The 22,277-nt window shown below is 44.0% G+C and overlaps 1 protein-coding gene across 1 annotated transcript in view; it reads left to right on the top strand.

The window, feature by feature from the left end:
* Positions 1-19,394, top strand: part of LOC8029015 (medium-chain acyl-CoA ligase ACSF2, mitochondrial) — a 147,540-nt gene extending 128,146 nt beyond the window's left edge. Inside the window, exons 15-16 of the mRNA XM_040214686.2 lie at positions 17,597-17,710; positions 19,275-19,394. Coding sequence (XP_040070620.2) covers positions 17,597-17,710; positions 19,275-19,394 — 234 coding nt within the window. The remainder of the gene's footprint in view (positions 1-17,596; positions 17,711-19,274) is intronic.
* The last annotated feature ends 2,883 nt before the right edge of the window (positions 19,395-22,277 follow it).

Genomic DNA, 22,277 nt, shown 5'->3' with positions numbered 1-22,277 from the left:
AAGTTCTTAAAACTATCTGCTTGTTTCTTTTAGCTTGGAGCGTCGTAGCTAACCGTACAAAACACTAGGCAAAAATCGCCTCTTTGACCATATTCATGTAGATCGAGAAGTGATTTCTTTACCCGTGAAGCATCGATTCATGGGTGAGCGAGGCCAGAAAAAATACTACGCCAAAAAACTGCCGTCCCTCGCACTATTTTACGACTTGCATTTCCGGAAAACGAATACATGGCTACTATTTAGCGTTGCAAAACAGGTTGTTTTCTCAGGTATCGAAAATAATTGGAGCATGAACGTTTGGAGCTTCATTCCTCGCGCCGTTTAATATATCATCCGAGAAATGGCATTACTGAGAACCATTCAACACACATAAATATATTTATTGTTTGTTATAAATGTGCTCAAGAAAGGCGATTAAAGCCGTGGCGTTGTTACCTCGGCATTACCTGTTAGGCGAGAAATGCTCCTAGCGTCCACTGCGTCCTGGCAGCATTGGCTTTCTACATCATTTCTCCTCCCCGGTGAGAAATGTTTTCTCTCGATTCGTAGCTCTTTTGTACAGAATCGTCAGCACTAAAGCTGTCTGAATCTCTCTAATATAGCAGGCGGCATTTTTAGAATTACATCATTATCTTTTTTGTATAGAGGGGCTTCGTGTAATTTGGGTACCTAGTGTAACTTATCCTACCTATTTGCAATTGCTTTGCTTGAACTTGCTACCTGGTAGTGAGCAATTAAATTTGTTCCATGTGTCGCTGTCAACATATCGTGTAGTGAGCGAAATAGGCTGCTTTAAAGTAGCTATTTTTAGGGCGGCTTCTGGTTTTCGTGATTTTGACTACAGAAATAGCTAATGTGTGACGTGAAATACGCAAAGTGGTCCATGATTAGTTTTCCCGGTTTAGCATCGCAGAGTTTAAAACGAGTAAACTGAAAAGAACGCAAGTTTTTTTAGTTGCGCGGGAAACCTCTGTCGGCAATTGGCAACTCCGGCAAAATCGACGGCACCTGGCGGCTAGGAGAGAAAGCTGTGGTGTCATGTTTGCTATCCAGGCTTCTAGAGCGAATCAAATATTTACAGCACCTGGCATTCTGACGACGAAGACGTTAAAGATGTTTCAAAACACGGAGCGACAATCGCTAATACATAAAATGCTTGAAAGGCTGTAGATGGTTGAGCGTGGTTTCTCATTTACGATAAGGTAAGAGGGACATTGAAAACAAAGAGACGAGACAGGCTTGTCTTCCCTGTTTGTTTTCAATGTGCCTCTTTCCTTACCGTAAATTGAAAAGCTCGTGTTATGTTTCTGTTTGATGCTCATCTCACTCCGGAAAGAGCGAGTTTTTGATTGAATGTGTGTGAAGCGGCTGACTACTTTCTTAACCCTAGCTGTTTGCAGGCACTGCAAACAGCAGTGCCTGCAAACAGCAGTGCTAGTGGCGGTGGCGCCACTAGCGCGACGTGTTTGGAGGTCCAAAAAGTGTGCAAATTATTTGCAGGGGAGTCGCGGTATCGATTCGTGTTGATACCGATAACCAACGTAGCGTCGCGGTTAAGCCTAATTAAGCTCGGTTCGTTCGATTCCAAGGCGCCAAACTAAGAGGCGTGCGAAGAAGGATCTTGGCTCCCCTTGTGTCAGAGACGGTAGTTCTGATGTTAATGCAATTAATGCAGAGGTGCAGCCAGCTGTACAAGAGTAACAATGATGATCCCCGTAGAAGGAGGTCAAGGGTAACAAAAGACGAACGTGAATCTCCAGACACATTTAGGGGACCTGTTTGTGGCTGCAAAGTTATTGTTTTTCTACTCCAGGGATTAGTTTCGTTATTCTGATCCAGCTTGCTTCACCTTTGCATTGATTAAATTACCATCAAAACTCCACTGGAAGTAGAGGCGTCCCTGGTTGGATAGCAAGATCAAGAGGACTTTTTCGGTCGCGCAGCATGCAGTCACCTAGCTGTGTTTGGACATGTGTGTTTCACCTTTGTCCCAGAGTTTCCCTTTCTAAACAGCGCGAACGAACACAGGGAGAAGTAGAAGAAGGGACAAAGACAGCCAACGTTACTAGAACCACTCAGTTGGGAAACTGCCATAGAGCCTGCTTAGAAAAAAGTGGCTCCGATCCGCACTCGAGACAGTCAGTCAGTCAGTAAACTTTATTGAACCATAAAATCAGATCATAAGATCTGATACGAGGGTTCGTTTAAGGGGGGATGGGGAGTGTCGGATTCTTCGCATTCTTAGCTTCGACTTGGATTGCACTCAATTTCTTGCACCCATGAAACGACTGCAACCTGAACGGTGTAGTCTTCTGCCACCAATATCCGTTCCCAAACAGGGGCGTCGCCTACCTCTAGTATGTCTCGCAGGACAGTAGGCAGGGGGGTCTCTGGGCATTCCCAGTAGGTGTGCCGCCAGGACCCGTCCCCGAAGCCGCATTCTTCACAATTTCTTTTGAAGAGATCTGGCCATGCTCTTCTCAGGGTTCGGGGAGTCAGGGAGTTGCGGAGCTGTAGGCGCCGCCTCGTAGATTCTTGAAGTCGGGTGTGCTTCTTGTGAGGCTCGCCCAAAAACTTGCGTCGAATCCTGAGGTTTCTGAGCATCTCATTATATGTTACGGGACCCCGCGTGATTGGTGAGGCCCCGTAATTGTTGTCTCCGTCGGTGGTGGGGATGCCTATCCCGCCAGTGGTCCGGATGTTTTGCGCACTAGCGAGTTAGCCCCCTCGTTGCCAGAGTGACCCGAGTGGCCGGGTACCCATGCCAAAGAGTAGCTGGCTTCTTCCTTTGGCGTCGTCTTCAGTAATAGATTCCGTGCCGCAGGTCCGGCTTTACCGTTGCTCAGGTTCATAATGGCCGATCTTGAGTCAGATGTAATGGTGGCAGGTTGGCCAGGTTCAGGGCCAGGGCGATCGCCGCCTCTTCTGCCTCGTTGACGCTGCTCGTTCGTACTGATGTGGTGGTCGTGCAGTTAACGTTGTACACGGACACCACGCACTTGCTTTCTTTGGAGGGGTATGTGCCGGCGTCTGCGTGGTACACGTGGTCTTGACCACTATGTAGCGTGTCCAGTGCCCTGGCTCTTGCTTCTCTTCTTGCATTGTCCCTCGCGGAATTTATGTTTTTGGGCAGCGGGATAACTCTTAAAGCCCGGTGCCATGTTGCTGGGATCGATTTCTGTCTGACTTCTTTCTGCGATTGCTTGACTCCGATGCGCTGCAGAGTGATGAGGCCTGTTGCAGTTTTCGACAGGCGCTGTTCTTGCGCTGTCCTCTGTGCTAGTCGCATTTATTCGAAAGTATTATGAAGTCCCAGTTGTTCCAGCGCGTCGTTTGGTGTGCACGTTGGTAGACCAAGGGCGGTCTTAAAGGCTTTCCTGATAATTGTGTCTAGAGTCTTGATGGTCCCTTCGTTTAGGTTCACGTAAGGTACCGCATGCATGATTCGACTGAGCACGAATGCGTGAACTAGTTGGCAAGTCCCATTCTCTTTGAGTCCGTAGCTCTGGCGGGACACACGTCGAACTAATCGGGCAAGGTTGCCCGCGTGCTTCCTGATGTACTTGTTGATACTGCTCTGCTCATTCTTCATAGAGATTGTCATTCAGAAAACTCGTTAATTGTCTGTCCTAGGAATGTCTATTCCTTGCGTCTTGAGGTAGAACTCCATTTCCTGCTGGTAAGCTTTATGTTTGGGGGCTCGGACGAGTAGTGCCGACTTTTCGGTGGCGCATTCCAGTCCGATGGCTTTAGCCTCTTCCCTTACAATATCCGTCCCTAACTTTATGGTTTTACCCATGTAGGGGGATGGGTGGTTGGTCTAAATCGTAATATCGTCGGCGTACAAGGCGTGCTGCAGGCCTCCAACTTGTTCCATTTTTCTCGACATGGGTATCATTGCCAGATTAAACAGTAGAGGGGAAATGACTGCCCCTTGTGGCGTACCGCCCCCGTTGTTGATGTTAAAGACTTTCGAAGTTTCGCCTTCTAGTTGGACGCTGGCTGTGCGGCCAGACAGGAAAGAGCGGACGTAGTTAAAGGTCCGCTCCCCGAACCCCATCTCGGAGATTTGATTCAAGATTGCCGCAGGGGATACGCGGTCAAAAGCCTTCTTCAAATCGAGTACGGCGAGTGCGGTCCAATTTATGCTTTCATTCAGCGGGTCTTCTTTAAGTTGAATAAACACATCTTGCGTAGAAAGATGTTTTCTAAAACCAAACATTTGGTGCGTGAATAGATTTTGCTCCTCCATATATTCTTGTACTCTTGTTTGTATGATGCCTTCCAATAGTTTGCCCACGCACGACGTAAGTGAGATTGGGCGCAGATTCTCCAGCTTGAGAGGCTTTCCGGGTTTTGGGATGGAGCAGACGATGGCGTGGCGAAAGCTTTCCGGCAGGCTCCCGTTCGTCCATATTTCGTTAAAGTACTCGGTATTTCGTAGGACCGATTCGTCGTCCAAGTTGCAAAGCATTCGGTTCGCAACTTGGTCCGCGCCCGGTGCCGAAGTATCCTGACTCCGGCCATGGCGAGACGCACTTCCGATTCGGTGATTGGAGCATCCACCTGCCGTTCTCGGTTCCGCCGTACGCTGTTGGTAGCGGGGTGGCAGGTGGGGGGGATTCGAGATACAGGGATATAAGTCTTGCGTAGATGTCTTCACCATCGAGTTCCCGAACGAGTTTGGTGAGGAGTTTCCTCTTCTCTAGTTTGGTGTCGTCAGGTGCCATCATATAGCGAAACAGGTACCAGGGGCTCTTTGTGTGTAATCTGCCTTGTAGCTCGTCGCACATTTTGCAGCCACCGTTGCTGGTTAAGTTGCTGAGCATACGCTTCAATTTCGCTGATGAATTCGAACGGCGAGTTGGGCTAGTTGGTTGTACATGCTTGAAGTGAGGCGCCAAAACAACGAGGACACAAGGAGAGAAGCAGACCGGACGAGGCGCACTTTCAACTGAACTTTATTTTAGAAAAACAAAGAAACGTAAGCTGATGAGTTTGGCAGCCCGTCGTCTTAACTTAGGGTACTTCTTTTTCGTTTGGTTTCATCTCCGATAGATTGAACGGTAGGCCATCAGCATATGTTGTAGTTTGTTGTCCATCGTTCTCGAATGAGTAGGGTTCTCGATTTCTGTAGTACTGGTCACTTGATCTTCGACTAACTGCTTGCACCAGTCGCCGATAATTTCCAGCGGTCGTGCGGCTTCTTGTCTTATTTTGCGAAAAGCGTCCCAATCGGTGCAAGGTTGTGTGGGAAGTCTCGTGAGTCGGAATCCTGACAGTGGAACTTTCGTTTCCAGAATATAATGGTCGCTGCCTAAATTTTCATTGCTATTGGTCCATCTGAATTCGTCGATGTTTAGGACAAACGTAACATCCGGGTTTGTATCCCGTTGCACGCTATTTCCAATCCTAGTGTATTTTGTAGTGTCGTTCAGTAGCAAGGCTTTGTGGGCTTCTGCCTGGTGTGCAACTTCCTTTCCTTTCGCAGAATCCCTTTCGTAGCCCCAAAGAATATTTGGAGCGTTAAAGTCTCCCAGAATCAGGGCCGGATTTTCTCCCGCAACGTTCCCTATCTTCTTGAAAATTTGCGAGACTGCATAGGAAGTATCCTTTGGATTGGAGTACACGTTGCAGATAATGAGATTTTTCTGTTTCTTGCGCTTGGGCATAATTTCTACGGTGACCAATTTAATTTGGGCATCCAATTGTATGTCGTGCTGTTTGACTGGTAGATCTCTCCTTAAGAAAGTGTGTACAAATTTTCCTTCCGTTTGTACTATCATTCCGTATCTTATGTGTCTCTGTTTCGTACACTTGAAGCCCGATTCTTGTACATCCAAAACGTCCGGCGGAGAATCGGTGTCCAGGATTAACATTTTGAGCGAGCCAATCTTTGTGTTGAGACCCCACTGTTCCACTGCCACACGCGCACTTCACTGCTGTCCTCCATGGTTTGCAGTTAGTCTCGCAAATTCTTGGTCAATGCGCTCCATCCGCTCTTCGTTCGTCTTCATACGTTCATCCAGTCTTTGAAGGCTTGCCATTATGCTGCTGAGCGCAGCTTAAACTCTCTGAGGGAGCGAGTCTCCGGTCTTTCTAGCCTTGTACGGTATCTCCGATGAGCAGCTGACGCTTGTTTGGACCGAGCTTTCAGAGTCTGTTCTCTTCCGTCCTTTCCTGACTTCGGCCGGCAGTGGAGGTGCTGGCATCTCGATCGTTGTCGGTTTCCATGTTCTGGTTTCCAGTGACGACACTGGTTGGTGTAGGAGCGCTGCTTTTTACTTGTTCCTGTTAAAGTTGTCGGATCGTACGCATGGCCGCTTCATAGTTTTTCTTGAGGCACGCCAATTCTTCGGTTAGCTTCTTGTTTGCTTTTTCAAGCGCCTAATCGGTAGAGTTTTCGGGTGCATCCTTGGCTTGCGGCTCCCTCGTATTTTACCACGTACGGCTCGGGCGTAGCTCATTGTTTCTTCCTCTTCGCTGGTAGAAGTAGTGTTGATATCTTCGGTTGTAACGAAATACTTTTTTTGTTTGGGCCTGTCCTCCCTGCAAGGCTTGTAGCGTTCCCGACAGGCGTTGCTTCCAGTGTAGTGGTGTCCATTGCATATCACGCACTTGGGGGTGCACGTGTAATCGGTTCTCACTCCAGGCGCCCGTTGAGGGAAGTCGTGTTCCCCGCCGTAGTTTGGGCATCTGCGGCTGACACCTTCGGGGCAATTATCTGCACGATGTCCCATTTTTCTGCACGCGGTGGACGCTTGCTTCTTCTCCAAATAGATGTGGTAGCAGTTGATGCTTCCGAAGATCTTGATATTTCCCGGTAGAACCTTCGTGCCCAGTGTAATCAAGATGGACCCGGATCGGCCCAATCCGCTTTGCATCGATTATGTGTGTTTTGGGATTGCTCCACTGCAATTCTTCCAAAATCTCTTGGTTGTTGGTTTCTCGTTTTCTACTAAACACCTCGGCGACTACTATTCGGAGAGTGTTTTCTGAGTTTGCGGTGTATCCATGCGCTTCGTATTCACTGCCCTCGTACCGAAATCCCTTGACTCCTAGGTACTTCTCCGCCCGTTCCTGATCGTTCGTATGCACGGTGACCGTGTTGTTACGTACGTTCTTGATAGCATAGTCTTCTCCGAGCGCTGCCCGTGGCGATACGTTGGTCGCTGCCATAGGATGCACGCAAAACTCTCCAAGGCTTTAGCTTTCCTTAGGTCGAGGCCCTCGTTTCCGACGATAGTCTCGACGGTCTTTCTTTCGTCTTTGAGCGACGTTCTATAATTCCTTATCATCTGCCGGCCTTTATATCCACCAACTAGTTGCCATTTGATTTGTCGTCATCTTCGACTTTTTGTTCCTCTCTAGCAGTCAATTCTTGCTTGTATCTAGCGATGTTCAAGAAGGTAGCGTGATTCTTCTGCTCCCTCGCCGTCATGGCGCTAGGCTCAGCGGGAGGCCTAGCTCTCTCCGACAGATTTCCTTCTGTAATGGCTATTTCGGACGGAATTTCGTGCAGAAAACGATATCTCAACCTTTCGCTTAATCTTCCGATGCGTAAAAAGTGCAGAATCACCCCCAAGATGTTCGGGACCCGCGGTAATCCACGGAAAATCCTGAGCACATGGAAGACACGTCCGCTTATCTCTCCTTCCCGGTTTTTCCCCGCACTCGAGAACCGAGCTAATGGCGATCGCAACGCCGCCCATTCTCCCGCAGCGTCCACCCTGGGAACTGCACGACTGCACGTCGAATCGGGCAAGGGGCGGTGGCGCCATCTTGCAGGGCTATATTGCAGTAGCTATGTGAATAAACTTTCATGTTTCAACGCGTCGCTAAAGGGTGGCGCTGTTATCGTATTTAGCTCGGTCTCGGTGGACTCCAGCAGCCCAGGATTAAGGGTGAGTTTCCCAACTGAGGGTTTTAGTAACGTTGGACACAGCGCTGGCTCACGACTTACTCTCTTTTTCGTCTTCTTAATACACATCAGAAGACAAAAAAGAAAATAGGTCGTCAGTCAGCGCTATGTCTGTGTCCCTTCTTCTACTTGTCCTTGTGCTCGTTTGCGCAGTTTAATTACATGTTTACTATGCACCACCGACTAGCCCCACCTCCAAATATTACAAAATTCCTGCGTTTCCCCTTCTCCTGAAAAAATTATTATAATTAAGGACGTTTTTCTTCGTTTGCGATGAAACATTGCTTGAAAGTGATGGCCTCCATTTATGAAGAGGAATAAAGTCTGTTTCCTGAGAGTGTAGTAGAATACCGTCCCATTCTGCCGCCTGCCTATCAAAAAATGTCCTCTTCCTTGGGAAGATATCAGACAAGCAAGAGATTTAGTTTCGTCACCTTGTTTCTACTGCTACGTTCAAACTACAAACGCAATGCGCCGATCATTCATGACACACGTCAATATCAGCGCCACAATCGTACTAATTCTGTACAGACTAGGAGCAGGAAAATCACAACTTGCGGCACTGACGAAAATATGTGAGCGTGGGTGTTGAATTGTGGTCAACTTAAGGTGGTTAACGACAGAAACGATACGTATTGCCCATGACCGACAATGTTATGTTTTCTTGTACCGGCCACGGGACTTCTGGCCTCCCCTCCAACCCAGTCTATACACACCGAATCAACGGTCAGTAACTTCGAATTTAAAGAGTGACGCCTACGTTTATCCTGGACGCTGTCCCCACGGTTTCACCAAACGTCGATGCTCATATTTCGGAAAAATAAAATAAAATAAAAGCAATAAATATTATGTGGCTGCAGACGATTCTGATGTGGACTGTTGAGCGGTGGCAACCATCGCCGCGTTGATAAATATCACCCGGCGCAACAGCCATTGAGCACCACGCGATATTCATGACGCCGAAGGTATCTGTTTTACTCTGTGCCAGCTAAAACTGTTGCAGCGTAGGTGAAGTGGATATAAAACGGCCACGTTTATTTTTGAAAACAGAGCTGGCGTTTTCAGCCTGGAAGACGTTCGTGCTAGATAATCTAGCGGCAGAAGCGAGAGTGCCAGGGAACCAAGGCGCAGAACACATAATGCAGCGGGGCGCGGTAGTACTAAACGACGTTTCGCGATTAACACTCTCACAATGAGCTTGCAAGCGAAACAATATTGGAAATCTGCCAATGCATTAAGGATTAATTGCCAGTGAAGAGAAACTGGCCAAAGAACACCTTGAATCGCTTCCCTACATACACGAACGCACTATTTAGATGCTAAACATGCACGAAACTTTGTGACAAATTATTATAGCTATAACAAATTAACGAGCATTGAACGCTGCTTTCTTATTTTAGTTATTTTAACCGAACACATACGATCGCAAGACCAACAAATAAGAAATACATTATTGTACGTCTTGATTCTTTGGATCGCTTGACTCGTTGGATTTTTTGACTCGCCGGGGACCTCATGACTCATTGGGCATCTTGATTAGCAGTGTACATCTCCACCAGTCGGACTCCTTGACTAGAAGTTGACCTCCTGATTCGTAGACTATCTAAATTCATTGGACTTCTTAACTCGCCGTTGAACCCTTGACCCGTTGAACCTCTTGAGTCCTCGTGTATCTCTGAACTCCTTGGACTACCTTACTGCGCGTGGATCTCTTAACTCTTTGGACATATTCACTGGTTAGATCTCTGGACCTAGATTAGGTCTCTAGACTCACGTTGAACGAGTTAAAGGGTTCACCGAGTCACGAGAATCTAGGGTGAATAGAAAGCTTGCCAGAAGCTCATAAAATCCGCGTACAAGTTATAAAATGCGCGTTGCCGATCCATTTCGCTCTCTCCGCTGCCGTGGCATAGCACCCCTTATAAGCTCTTCCCTGTCGGAAGAGCTCCCCAAGACAGTCGTATTTACCCCTCTCCCAATCATTCCTCCTCGCCTTCTAATTTCCTTGTGCGCCGCGATACGGCGCTGCCTACTTTAGGAGGCTACAGATGCCATATTGAAAGGAGGGGCCATCTTAAACCACGGGGAGCTTTTGCAATTCAATGGCCGTGGTGTCCTGCGAGGATTGTTCCCCAGTGCCCAGTCGCAGCGTTTTTTGCGTGTCAAGGAGGAAAGCAGCCGGAAAGGAGCCACGTATACGGGCATTTAACTGATTTCGACACATTTTGGCACCTTGTATACCAAACGCCACCCATACACAACGTGGCCACGACCAATGAGCTGCAAGCTCTTCGTAATAGAGGCTCTCGGGAGAATAACGCTGAGGCTTTGCGCGCCACGCGCCGTGTGCTCCTTCCCTAGCGAGCCAGAAGTACAGGGAGTCTTTAACTGCTCAACTGGGATCACTTGGTTTATAGGGCGTATTTAAAATACGAGCTCCGAGGAAGTTATGAACGGGTTGATCATCTGCAAACGTCTGTGCCTTTCCTTCCCACTACGGAAAAACGCACGGCTTGCGCATTTGGGGCCGATCCCCGCAGGTGTCCGTCATTACAGTGCAAACACTCCCGTTTGTTTCAGAAGAAACCCTTAAATCTAGGCTCTCTGTGCTGACCGTGAGCCGTGTATAAAGAAAGTTTCGCCATTCGTTAAGAAGTATAGGTGGAAAACGAGGAGGCGCCATTGGCTGAAAGCGGGCTGAGCGTGTTCCAGGGCATCTTTACAAATATGAATATGGCCAACCAGAAGCCGGAAATAATAACCTGGCGGTGGTCTCGAGTAATAATAATAATAATAATGTTTATTTTTCCGTCAAAACACAAATGACGGAGGGAGACCGAGGAAAAAAGCTGCATCATGCAGCTTGACGGGCGCTCGGCCCCCCTCCTTACACATGGCAGCAGTGGCACAAGTAATCCAAAAAGAAAACCAAGAGAAAAGATAACAATTTCAGAGATAAGAACAGGACAATATTACAAACAGTTGCGACTATATAAGACGCAAACAAAATCAAAGCACATGCAAGCAAAGCGTTAGACAATTCAGCAAAAATTTAGGTTTTCAAACATAACAACTAAGCAATCACATTTGGAAAAGAAAAAAATGCTCGGAGATTTTTTACAGATGTTGTCGGAAGGTCAGTGCTGTGAGCAACAAGAAAATTAAGCAGTCGAGGAAGTGCATACTTTAACATTTGTTCACCTTAGTTAGTTTTGCAAATAGGGAGCGTCCAAATTTCCGAGTTTCGAGTAGGATATGTTGCTACTCTTAGCGAGAGAGACGCCAATTCACTAAGGGCATGAAGATTTGTTTGTACCTCTGATTTATAGGTAATGCATAAACGATATTTATATAATCTATTTACAGGCATCAAATTTAAACGTTTAAAGAGAGGTCGTAGTAGTACCCCAGACTAAGAAGGAGTAATGGATCTGGGAGAGAAATAATGCATTATAAATAATTAATTTTACATTGTTGGGCAGAATATGGCGATGACGATACATTAAGCCTGCGACTCGTGACAATTTTACCAAAATACAATTTACGTGTTCATCCCAACTCATTCGATCCGTGAATATAACGCCAAGTGTCTTAAAACTAGATAGCATCTCTATTTTGGTTCCATTTAAAACAATATCACTATACGAAATTAATAAGTGCGTCGCAGTAGTTTTCGGTGACTTAAACAATTGTGCACGCGATGTTTCAATCACTGTCGTCCAAAATAATTATAGTAGAGCGCGACTAGCGGAGTGATCGCCATAATCCGTACGCCAGGGGCCAAGGGCCGGGAATCTGCCGTCACAGAAGTCATACTCTGTCCGAGCAAAACAGAGTTCGAGCGGCATATGCGTCTCTTACATCTTTTTGCCTAATCATAATCGAAACATCCCATGCACCATATTTAAAGCCATGAAGAGTTACTACGTTTCACCCATACCCTCTTATTAAAACTGTTTCTCGCTACCACTCCTAGGCAATTATTTTTTTCTCGTTTTTTCTACTTCTGGTTGGCCAAGAGAGCAGGCCGAAACCTCTATCTGCGCCAGATGCACGCCCTGGCTCTGCCCGCTCCGCCCATTAACCAAACTCTCTCTATACATGGCTCTGAGCTGCCCCAGCGAAGGTGGCGCCCCCACCCTGACGCAGCGGCGGCAAAGCGCAACATCTCGAACTGAGGGCGAGGTCGTATCTATTACTCCGTCTGACAGACACAAAGTATGCATGAGTCTAGGCCTATAATAATAATATAATAATAATAATAATGTTTTATGTTTCTTTAGTGCCCAGAAACAGCTGTAACGCCTTTTGTGTGGTGCACTGTCAGTTTGTGTTTACAGCAACACAATTTAAAATACAAACATGCACAAAATTACACAGACATTTGTAAGGATACAAATACAAGTCTACAGAGCCAAAGCAAGCTTACATTAATTCTTGGTTGGATAAAATATACTTTGTCAAGGCTGACTTGAAAATAACAAAATCAAGCAAAATATCAACATCACAATCGCATAGGACACAATGGCCATGATTCACAAATTCTAGTAGGATAAAATGTTAAAAAATGACGACTAGCTCTGAATGTCACATGAAAGTCTAAATTTATAAGTAAATTTTCAGTATTAACAGTACCAGGCACTACCTTATGAAGAAAATGAATGTCTTTAACAGCCCTCCTCGTTGATAGCCTTTCAAGGCTAAATAAAGACAGCAACAGATCGTAACTAAAAAAGAGTTTCCGACCAATGTATCGGTTATAAATAATTCGCATAAATTTCTTCTGCACCCGCTCAGTGATTTCAACTTGTGTTAAATATAGTGAATTCCAACTGATCGAACCAAATTCAAGTCCTCAGCGTACAAGGCTACAAATAAACGCACTACAGATAATGGTGATGTGAAAGAACTCGCTAGATGCGTGATCATTCCCAACTTCCATATCGCTGATCCAACGATCTTAGGAACGTGCGCAGTGAGTGATAGAGTACTATCGATATAGACGCCAGGGTCTCTTACCAGAGATACACGATCTATCATATTCCCCTCGAGCACGTAAGGGTAAAAAGAAACGTCCCGCTTTCTCGATAAAGAAATCAATTTAGTTTTTCCAGGATTTAGCGACAAAGCATTTTTTCCACACCACTCTGAAATTGCACCAATATCAGTTCGCCATAGAGTACAATCAGATGGTCCTTTATATTTAAAAAGGGTTTTATGTCGTCAGCAAAAAGAAGGATGTTTGAGTGATTGACGCATGACACTATATCATTTACAAACAAAATAAACAACAGTGATCCCAGGTTCGAACCTTGGGTACACCAGAAGTTTATGTAAAACACTTCGAAAAACAGTTGCGAACACGAACAGTATTGCTGCGTAAACAAAAGTAGCTCCTGAACCATTCACAAAGCTTTGGGCACATGCCATAAAAAGAAAGTTTGCAGAGGAGTGAAGTATGATCTACACGGTCAAAAGCCTTCGACATTTCAAAATATTCGGCATCAATTTGGCCTCTGTGACTATCGGCACAGAGAAATCTAGAAAAGAGCAAAAATGTGTTTCAACGGACTTTTCTTTAAAAAAAAACATGCTGAAAAGGACTAATTTTTTTACTAAGGAAAATTGAGATCCGGTTATGCATAACATTTCGAAAACCTTCGCAAAACCGCAAAATAACGAAACAGGACGATAGTTACTAACTAATGACGAATCACCAGCTTTGAATATGGGCACAACTATAGAAGACTTCCACAAACTAGGGAAAGTACACTTCATGATACATAGGTTAAATATATGTTCCAAAATGGGAGCAAATATATCGGAACAGTACTTAATATTAAAATCGGGTATACCGTCAATTCCCGTCGAGAACTTAGGTTTTAATTTTTTTTTATCGCCTAAAGAACTTCTGAGACATCGACAGTAAAAACAGATAAAAAGTATGTGGTGGTAATGTTGTCGGATGCACCGGCTGTTCTCAAACTAGAATAGCAGTGACTAAAGTAATCAGAAAAACAATTAGCTATGTCAGTTGGAGAGGACAAATAGCCAGTTGATTCACGTAAACATAAGTTTTGTGCATTTTCGCGCATGTGGTTTTAGCTTAGCGCCAGAACGTCCGAGGTTTTCTTTCTCTGGTTAAACTCTTTTCAACATTCGACGAGCGCAATAGGTTATCCTTTTTAGAGACGTTTTTCACCAGAGCACGGTAAACACTGAATTTATGGTACCAGACGGTAAGTCCTGCTTTCTTATACATTCGATTACAGTGATACTTATTGCGTAATAGGCGTTTTAGCTCTCTAGAGAACTAGCTGGGATACTTAGATTTATGTGCTTGCTGTTTCGGAATAAAAACGCCCATTGCAGTAGACACAACTTTAGTCAATTTTTAGCGGCTGAATCAGCATTTTGATCCGATAAAACATCAGACCAATTATGCTGAACAAGACTGTTGTAGAAACCGCCATAGTCTCCATTTCGATAACAAAACGACGACAACTGATAATTTGCACGGGGCGTACATGACAAAGAAAACTGAACTACAAAGAGAGGATGATATGCATCGACAGGCACCAAATTTAAGGTATAACTGCCGGAACAAGATACTCTATGGGTGCATTTGATAAGCATAAATCAAGCACGTTATCAGCAGTATTTTTGCCAAAGTTAAACTGAGTAAACCCACAGAAATTTTAAAAAGAAAGTAACCATTCCGTTTTTTTAGAAGCAACACTATTCATATGCGACACCGTTCCAGTCGACCAATCAAGACCAGGAAGGGCAAAATTTCCATATATTTGTACCTTGTATTTAGAGAAAGTCAACAGTATTAAAGAGGGTCTCATAATGGTCAATAAACGCAACGTCATCAAAAAGTGGAGGGAATTAATAGTTTCCTATTAAGTACTGGAAACCGTCGATGGTAGGAATTTCCACCCAAGCACACTCGGCATAGGTTTCAAAATCAGCTCTTCGAAGCGACTGGACAGAACAGACAACAGCCACCAAATCCCCGCCTCCCAATTTTTGACCCGTGTTTTCATAGTCGCGATCTCTCCTGTGAACAACATAGTTTGGAGGAAAATATTCAACACTGGCTATTCTGTCACAGAGCCACGTTTCTGTCAGACAAACTATGTCTATATCAGTTGAAAGAATACTCGTCATCAGTTCCGCTGCTTTTGTTCTTAAACCACGAGCATTCTGATAAAAAAAACTTAGGCCGTATATGCATCGTCGTCTAAGCTTTCTGTCTCAGGTACATAAACGAGTCCTGTCAAGTTTGCCGTAAAACTGATGAAAAATAATCCCCTCAGGCCACACCTCAGGGACGTTTTAACTGTCAAACAAAGAGTAGTCACATTCGAGATCAAAAGACGCATAAGAGTTAAATTTAGGTTGTAGCTGCGTGACTGTTCGAGACCTGTGGGCAAGATGGGTCTAGCAAGATCCCTTACGTCATCTGTAGACGTTCGAGGATAAAGTCTCGAGAGAAACAATGCCGTAGGTTGACGAGGAGCAGACGTCAACTTGAGTGACTTGGCCGTTCCAGGCTTCGGTGGATTTCGCTTCTTTCTCGCTACCATGGTGAAACCGTCGTCCTCCGGCACATCAGGCGTTTCATGCCAAGAAGGACTTGCAACCATAGACACAGGAGCAATGTTGCTGGCACTTTCCTTGCTAGAAGCCGGTTTCAGTCCGGAGATTACACTCGCTGCTGGTGGGTCGGGTACAACCGATAGAACCTTCGAGGATGCCAGTGCCGCTGAGTATGAACCGAGAGGAGCCGACGCAGAAGGAAGTCGATCGAGCATCCTCCTGTTCAGCAACATGAGCTCGGAACGCAATTGTCGATTTTCAACCCTTCGGCACTTTACCTCTGCGGTTAGTGCGTCCAACTGTACAGTCATAGTGCTGAAGAACCGAAGAACATCAGGGGGAAAACACTTGGCGTTAATTTGGTCGGCTGCAGCGGGGACGGAGCTGAACACGCTGAGTGGTTTGGTTGGTATCCATGTCACAATCTGTCGAATTTCGTCGTTGCCGGGTACAGTCTTTGCATTTAAAGGTACTAGCACCACTTTCCATAAAGATGTATTCTTCCGGGCCAATGTTCAGGCATTTGCAGTGGAAGCGCCGGTTGCAACCAGCCGACCAGATTAGATATTGCTGTTTCCCATAGAAGCGCGCATCACACGTGCCACATACGCCCTTCAGGGGAGCGCCGTCAGCCACGTCTTTCACTGGCGGCGTCATTCTGCGGAATGTATGGTGAGCCGTAAGACTTCTCTTTCTTCACGGCAGAAATACAAGCTTCCTTTTTGCCCGGACACACTTGGTCACCGTAATAAAAACAAAGACCCTATTCGTTTTATATTTCTAGCAATCTTTGACGACGCGCTGATCTGGCATTATAATAAACAGGGCGATCTACGACGCAGTTCTTGCTTGCGGAGCATCCTAGTTAGTACGATGCGAGCCGAAAAAGCGGTTCTTCCCTCTTTTCTTTCTGTCGAAAAGAAAAAAAGAGCTATCATTTTTTTTTTCTAAGCGCTGGTTTTGTTTTTGCAAAGGGTCAGTTTAAGGCGTCCCATCTAGACGGGATGCGGTCGCCTCAACCTACAGTCAACAAGTCAGAATTGATTTTTTTTATAAATAACGTATGATCCAAACTTAAATTATTTTCTCTCTTACTTATATCGCTGCTTTATCTATTACTGTTATTAGTTAAATTTAATTTTTGGAATAACCTTTGTCTTATTTTCGTCTCGTCTACTTGTCAACGGATATATCAGACTCTTACAGGAGAACCTGTGACACCTTTAGAGATCTTTTCCGAATTAATTCTCGTTGTTCCTTGCTGCATTTCTTATTTTTCTTTTAAATATTTGTTTAAGACTAGTCTTGTGACAGGCGCTCAGGTCTTTCGTTCTATGTTCCCGGTTCCGCCGCAAACTGGGTCCGTATATTGAAGCAGTTAATTTTTAATATTAAAAGCCTTTCTGAAGTCTGATTTGTGTACAAAACGGTTGTTTCTTTGTTAGCATCGAAAGTGGGTGTAATTACACTAAACTATACGGTAAAGAGCACATTCTCGCCTACCAGGGACACATGAATGTGTCAGTTCTTGATGAAGCACCACAACTTACTAACATAATTTATGTGGAAAACCCTAGACCCCTAACCCATATGGGGCGCGAATAACACTGAACGCTGGAGGTGGCAACTCAACAAAGTATGAACACATAGCACATAGTAACTGAAAGCAATACAAAGCATGGCATTTCAAAGGCGGGCGCCTCTACCAGCGGTAACACAAGAAGTCTGAATGATCGGTAATTGTGAAAACCGTTGTGTTTTCTGAAAAAAAATGTCTTAGTGGGAGTTTTAATTGCTTATGATTGTTATTTAACCGTCTAATTTTCACATTCGATTGCGTATAGCTCTGAGAGCAGCCTTATCAGGGCCATTAGGAACCTAATCACCAACTAAAATCGAAATGTGTTTTGGTGTATTGTGAATGTACGAAACCAGGAGAGGTGGTGCCCATTTAGTTACGTATTTGCTGTTGCTAATGTACACAGATAAAAAACTACAGCGGTACTTTTGTAAAACAGCATATGCTAAAATAAATTTGTCTTCTTTTCTTTTTATTTTACTTCTCGGCAGGTAATTGGAGTACCAGATGAAAGGACGGTAGAGAAGGTTTGTGCGTGGATCAAGCTGAAATCAGATAAAACCTTGACCCAAGAAGACATAAAAGCCTTCTGCAAGGAGAAGGACGTATGTAAAAAATTCAAGATGCATAGCGGCTAAAATTTATATACGCAAAGTTCTGAGTAACGTCAGAACAAAGAAAGCTGAAAGTAAGCATAAAGGCAAGGGCCTGGCGGAGGCCATCTTCAACCACCCAGATATACCTGTTTTCTTATTTAGCAATTAAAAAAATTATAATACAAAATGTAAAATAGGAACGTTTTTGACATAATTTATCAAAATCTCTCAAAGTTATATTAATAGCAAAGGAATGGTCACAGAACAAGTGTACAATCAGGTAATTATGAGAGGAAAACATTTCACATTGCTAGGAGACTTCTATCTAGACGGCGATTTTTTTATTGGACAGGATAGTTTTTGAAAAGAAAACTATACCAAGCAGCACAGTATTCTTAAGAACATAGGCCCACAAACGCCAAATATTGACTCTAATATTGACATTACTTGGGATTTCGGAGTTGTGCATCAGGATCCAGTTTTTAACCACTTTTAAGCCAACATCTAAGGGGTAATTGGACCATTATTTATGCTTATATTATACGGCTATTGATCCAACATTCAAGCCAACATCGGGTAGCTATTCAACCACTACCTAAGCAATAACTGGACAGCGGTTTGTGGTGGACGGTACACCGAATTTCGGCACAAGGTTCACTCACTGGCATCTCCAATATACGATCTAAAGCATATCTACATGCTATTTCAACATCTGCAGGCAATCTAACATCGAGTTGTTCCATATTTATCAAACACATTTAGCAACAAGGTAACTGAGTACGGGAAATATATCTACACAAAACTACACGTGTTAAGACGCATCCACTGTTTACTCGCATATGTTTCTTCTCGTCTAAACTTTGACATACTGCAAGAATTTTGCCATGTTTTAAAAAACTCTGAAGTTAATATTACGTACAGGTAGTCGCAACCAGAATGGCGTTTGTGTAAAGTCGTTCTATGAAAAAGATACTCTCCAATTCACCCTCGCCTGACAAAGAGCAATCCCCATTTCCGTGCGCTTATGCTTCGAAAGCGACTATGTCACATGCGACTACAGTCCTCATTCGCGCTCCTCTAGCGAATATGGTTCAAACGTCTCTCTAATTCTGAACACTTGAAAATTAGCCCCACGACCCGCCGTAAACACGAGTACTAGCACATCTCACCTACTTTAAGTGAAACTGGTTCAGCGTTGGCTCTAATAGAGGGAACACTTTATTGGCGTTTTCATTGTAGTAATGTTCCTGGAACAGGTAGCACCAAACCATCGGCAATAATTTCCGTGGACTACAACATCAACTGGGCACTTGCATTTTTACCGGGCCTTAAATCTGAAGCATATATGGAGACGCCAAGGTAAAGAAGCTTAAAGCAGACCCAAGCTTTTCGCCACTGCAAGCTGGGAAATGGCTAATTTTTATCAGCGCTTGGAGGCAGCGAAAATAGCGTTATAATTTCTGAGCCACAAAAACAAACAAAAACAAACAAGGCAATAACACGAACACATAAACAGTTTAAAGGTTTTCTTGTAAAGTGTGCGCGTGACTAACATAATATTTCTTAATTACAGCTCCACGAGTTCGAAATTCCGGAATTTGTGTTGTTCGTAGACTCCTTCCCGAGGACTCAGACCGGAAAGGTTCGGAAGCACAAAATGCGGGAGGAAAGCGTGCGGATCTTGAAACTTTAAAGTGTACTCTCCTCGGAAAAATAAAGAAATTGAAAAATAAAGTATACTTTGTACACGACAGCAAAGTGAATGCTGCATAATTTTAATTCCAGTGGAAGCGGAGTCTCCTGAAAAAAAAGTGATTGGCTACCGAAAAAACGGTTAAAGTGCAGGCGAGCTGGTGCACGCTGTCTGCCCCTTTTTCTTTCTACTTCACATTTTTTCGTTTTTCAAACCACAGTCTCAGGTTTTCAATTATTATGCAATTGGCCACGGTCACTGCTTGATCAAATGTAGGAAATCTGTAAGTATATTGATAGATAGCCGGAATGTTTAACAAAACCATTTCAAAGTCCGTGCCTATGTGTTACGTTTATTTTTATGGAGAGCGCGTGGGCTCGCGCACCCTGAATGCGGATTGAAGCCGTGCGCCCGGCTTTAGTCGGCGCTCAAGGTGCGTGGCGCACGCGCTCTACACACTTAACTTTTTTGCACCCTTTGAGGGTGCACAGCACCCTTTAGGGGTGCTGCGCGGGATTTGCACCCTTCAATTAGCCATCCAGCACCCTTTTTTTTGCAGGGTTAGCACCCGTCATGACGAGCGCGTGGGTGCATGGGCGCGAGCACCCTTCCGATACATTGCAAGGGGTGCTGAGTGCTGGAAGGGTGTTGGAAGGGTGCTGGAAGGGTGCTCGATTATTTGGACAAGGGTGTTCTTTGTTTTTAACAGCATAATTTAGAAAAAAAGAAGCGATTGATATCTGGATGGTCGTGTTCCGTGTATACAAGTAGGCTCAGCGTACATTAGATGAATTGATAAACGCCCCAGTATATTTTTTATTAATTTTATTTTATTTTATTTCTATTTTATTTTATTTTTTATTTATGACTAATTAACCAAAATCTGTTATGTTTTTTTTTAGTTTGATGGGCGATATTAGAATTACAGCTTCAAATGGAGCGATTCTTAAGGTCTAACTCATTTGAAACAATGCGTGAAAATGCGTCAAGTCTTGAGATAGCCATCGGCTTTTCCATCACAATTCAAAAACTAGAGCGCCTGATGTGCTGATATATGTGACGTAGTCGTTTCTGTCTCGCCGTCATCCCCTTAGTGAAAAAGAGCGGAATAAAAGTATACTCGACATACTTCTAGTGTACTGTATGGCAGGGAGTGTAATAGAATATTACAAAAAACAGAGTAGTAGTTTATGGCATGCGGGAGCCGTTCCATGATCCCAAGTATACTTGCCAAGTATATTTAAATAATATAACTACTACCCTACTCCAAGTACGCTCTAAGCAACCGTAGATACTTCAAGTACAATTTAGGCGCGCCAATAGTATTATTTAGGATTGTAGGATTTTAGGGCCTTTCTGGGAGAAAGCAGTGTGTCGTCATAAATGGTGCAAGCTCAGATCTTGTTGGTGTGACTTCTGGCGTGCCGCAGGGTTCAGTGCTGGGACTCCTTTTATTTTTGTATTTATTAATGACATATCATCAACCATTAACTCGCCCATAAGGCTGTTTGCGGACGATTGTGTTTTGTACAGCAGGGTAGACAGTTTTGGTGATTCAGCTTTTTTTGCAGTCGGACCTAGATAAAATATCAGATTGGTGCAGAATTTTGGAGTTGGGCTTAAATGTGGAAAAGAGTGTGCAAGTCAGTTTTGGGAGTAAACGTAATCCTGTCCCATCATGCTATTTTATTGGTGATCTTAGATTAAGTAATAACACTGATGTTATATATTTGGGAATTACTTTGTCAAGCACCCTTTCTTTCAATGTTCATGTCACTGAAACTGCTAAGAAAGCCAGCCGCACTTTAAATTTTCTTATTCGAATATTACGTAGTGCTCCACAGAAACTAAAAGAGACTGCCTATTGCTGTTTGGTAAGACCTATACTAGAATGCCCATGTGTTTGGTGGGATCCGCATCAGAAGTACCTTGCAGATAAGTTAGAAAAACTTCAAAGCCGTGCGGCGAGATTTGTAACAGTAAAACATTGTAAGAACGATAGCGTAAAAGAGACTAAAAATGTACTTGGTTGGGAAACTTTATTGTCAAGGCGCAAAGATTTTTGATTCAGGTTCTTGCTCGCAATTTTTAATGATCTGAAAGGTATTGATAAAAGCAACTACATAAAATAAACTAACTACATTTCAAATCATGTGGATCATACGAGAAAAATAAGGGAAAGTTCTTGTAGAACAGATTATAAGAAGTTTTAATTTTTTCCACGTATAATAGCTCGGTGGAACCTGTTACCAGAGTTTTTTTCTACTCGTGACGACGTGGGACCATTTATATCAGGAAATGGTCTTGAATTTTAATGTTGTTTATGTTCAATGTTTATGTATTTCGTTTATAGAGAGCCCACGTTGTATATTCAAGTATTCTATTTTTATTTTATTGAGCGTGTTAATCCATGCGCTGTACCTGCTATATTGCCGAATATTTCGGCGCTGCAGTTTTTTTTTTCTGTAAATAAATAAAACAAATAAAAAAGTGGCGCACTTCCGATAAACACGGAAGCGTCTTCAACGCACCTTCAAGGCGTGAGGCATTTATACATTTTTATCTTGTTCCACTAAGGTTCCAGTTAAACTTTGCATAAAGCTGGCGTTCCACCTATTTTGACTTAGTCCTGGCAAATTTTTAGCGGATCAAGCGGTTGTAAATGGAACGCTTTTTTATTTTTATAATTAGTTTTTTTTAGATGGAACACGCGCATTTAGAGCAGGCTGATCACCTGTTCCGCCTAAATTAGTTCCAGTTACTAAAAGTTTGTCCCACTTAAACCTTTCGCAGTTCTTTTTTTTAGTATGCGACTTTGTTTTACTTAAGTGGTGAGTGGCGGAGAAACACACCAGAAAATAAGGAAGCATTCGTTTTTTTTTT

The sequence above is a fragment of the Ixodes scapularis genome, unplaced genomic scaffold (genome assembly GCF_016920785.2).
Source record: "Ixodes scapularis isolate PalLabHiFi unplaced genomic scaffold, ASM1692078v2 PGA_scaffold4__175_contigs__length_147842914, whole genome shotgun sequence".
Classification (NCBI taxonomy): Eukaryota; Metazoa; Arthropoda; class Arachnida; order Ixodida; family Ixodidae; genus Ixodes; species Ixodes scapularis.
The sequence above is the reverse complement of the archived record's forward strand: the minus strand, read 5'-3'. Positions and strand labels throughout refer to the sequence as shown.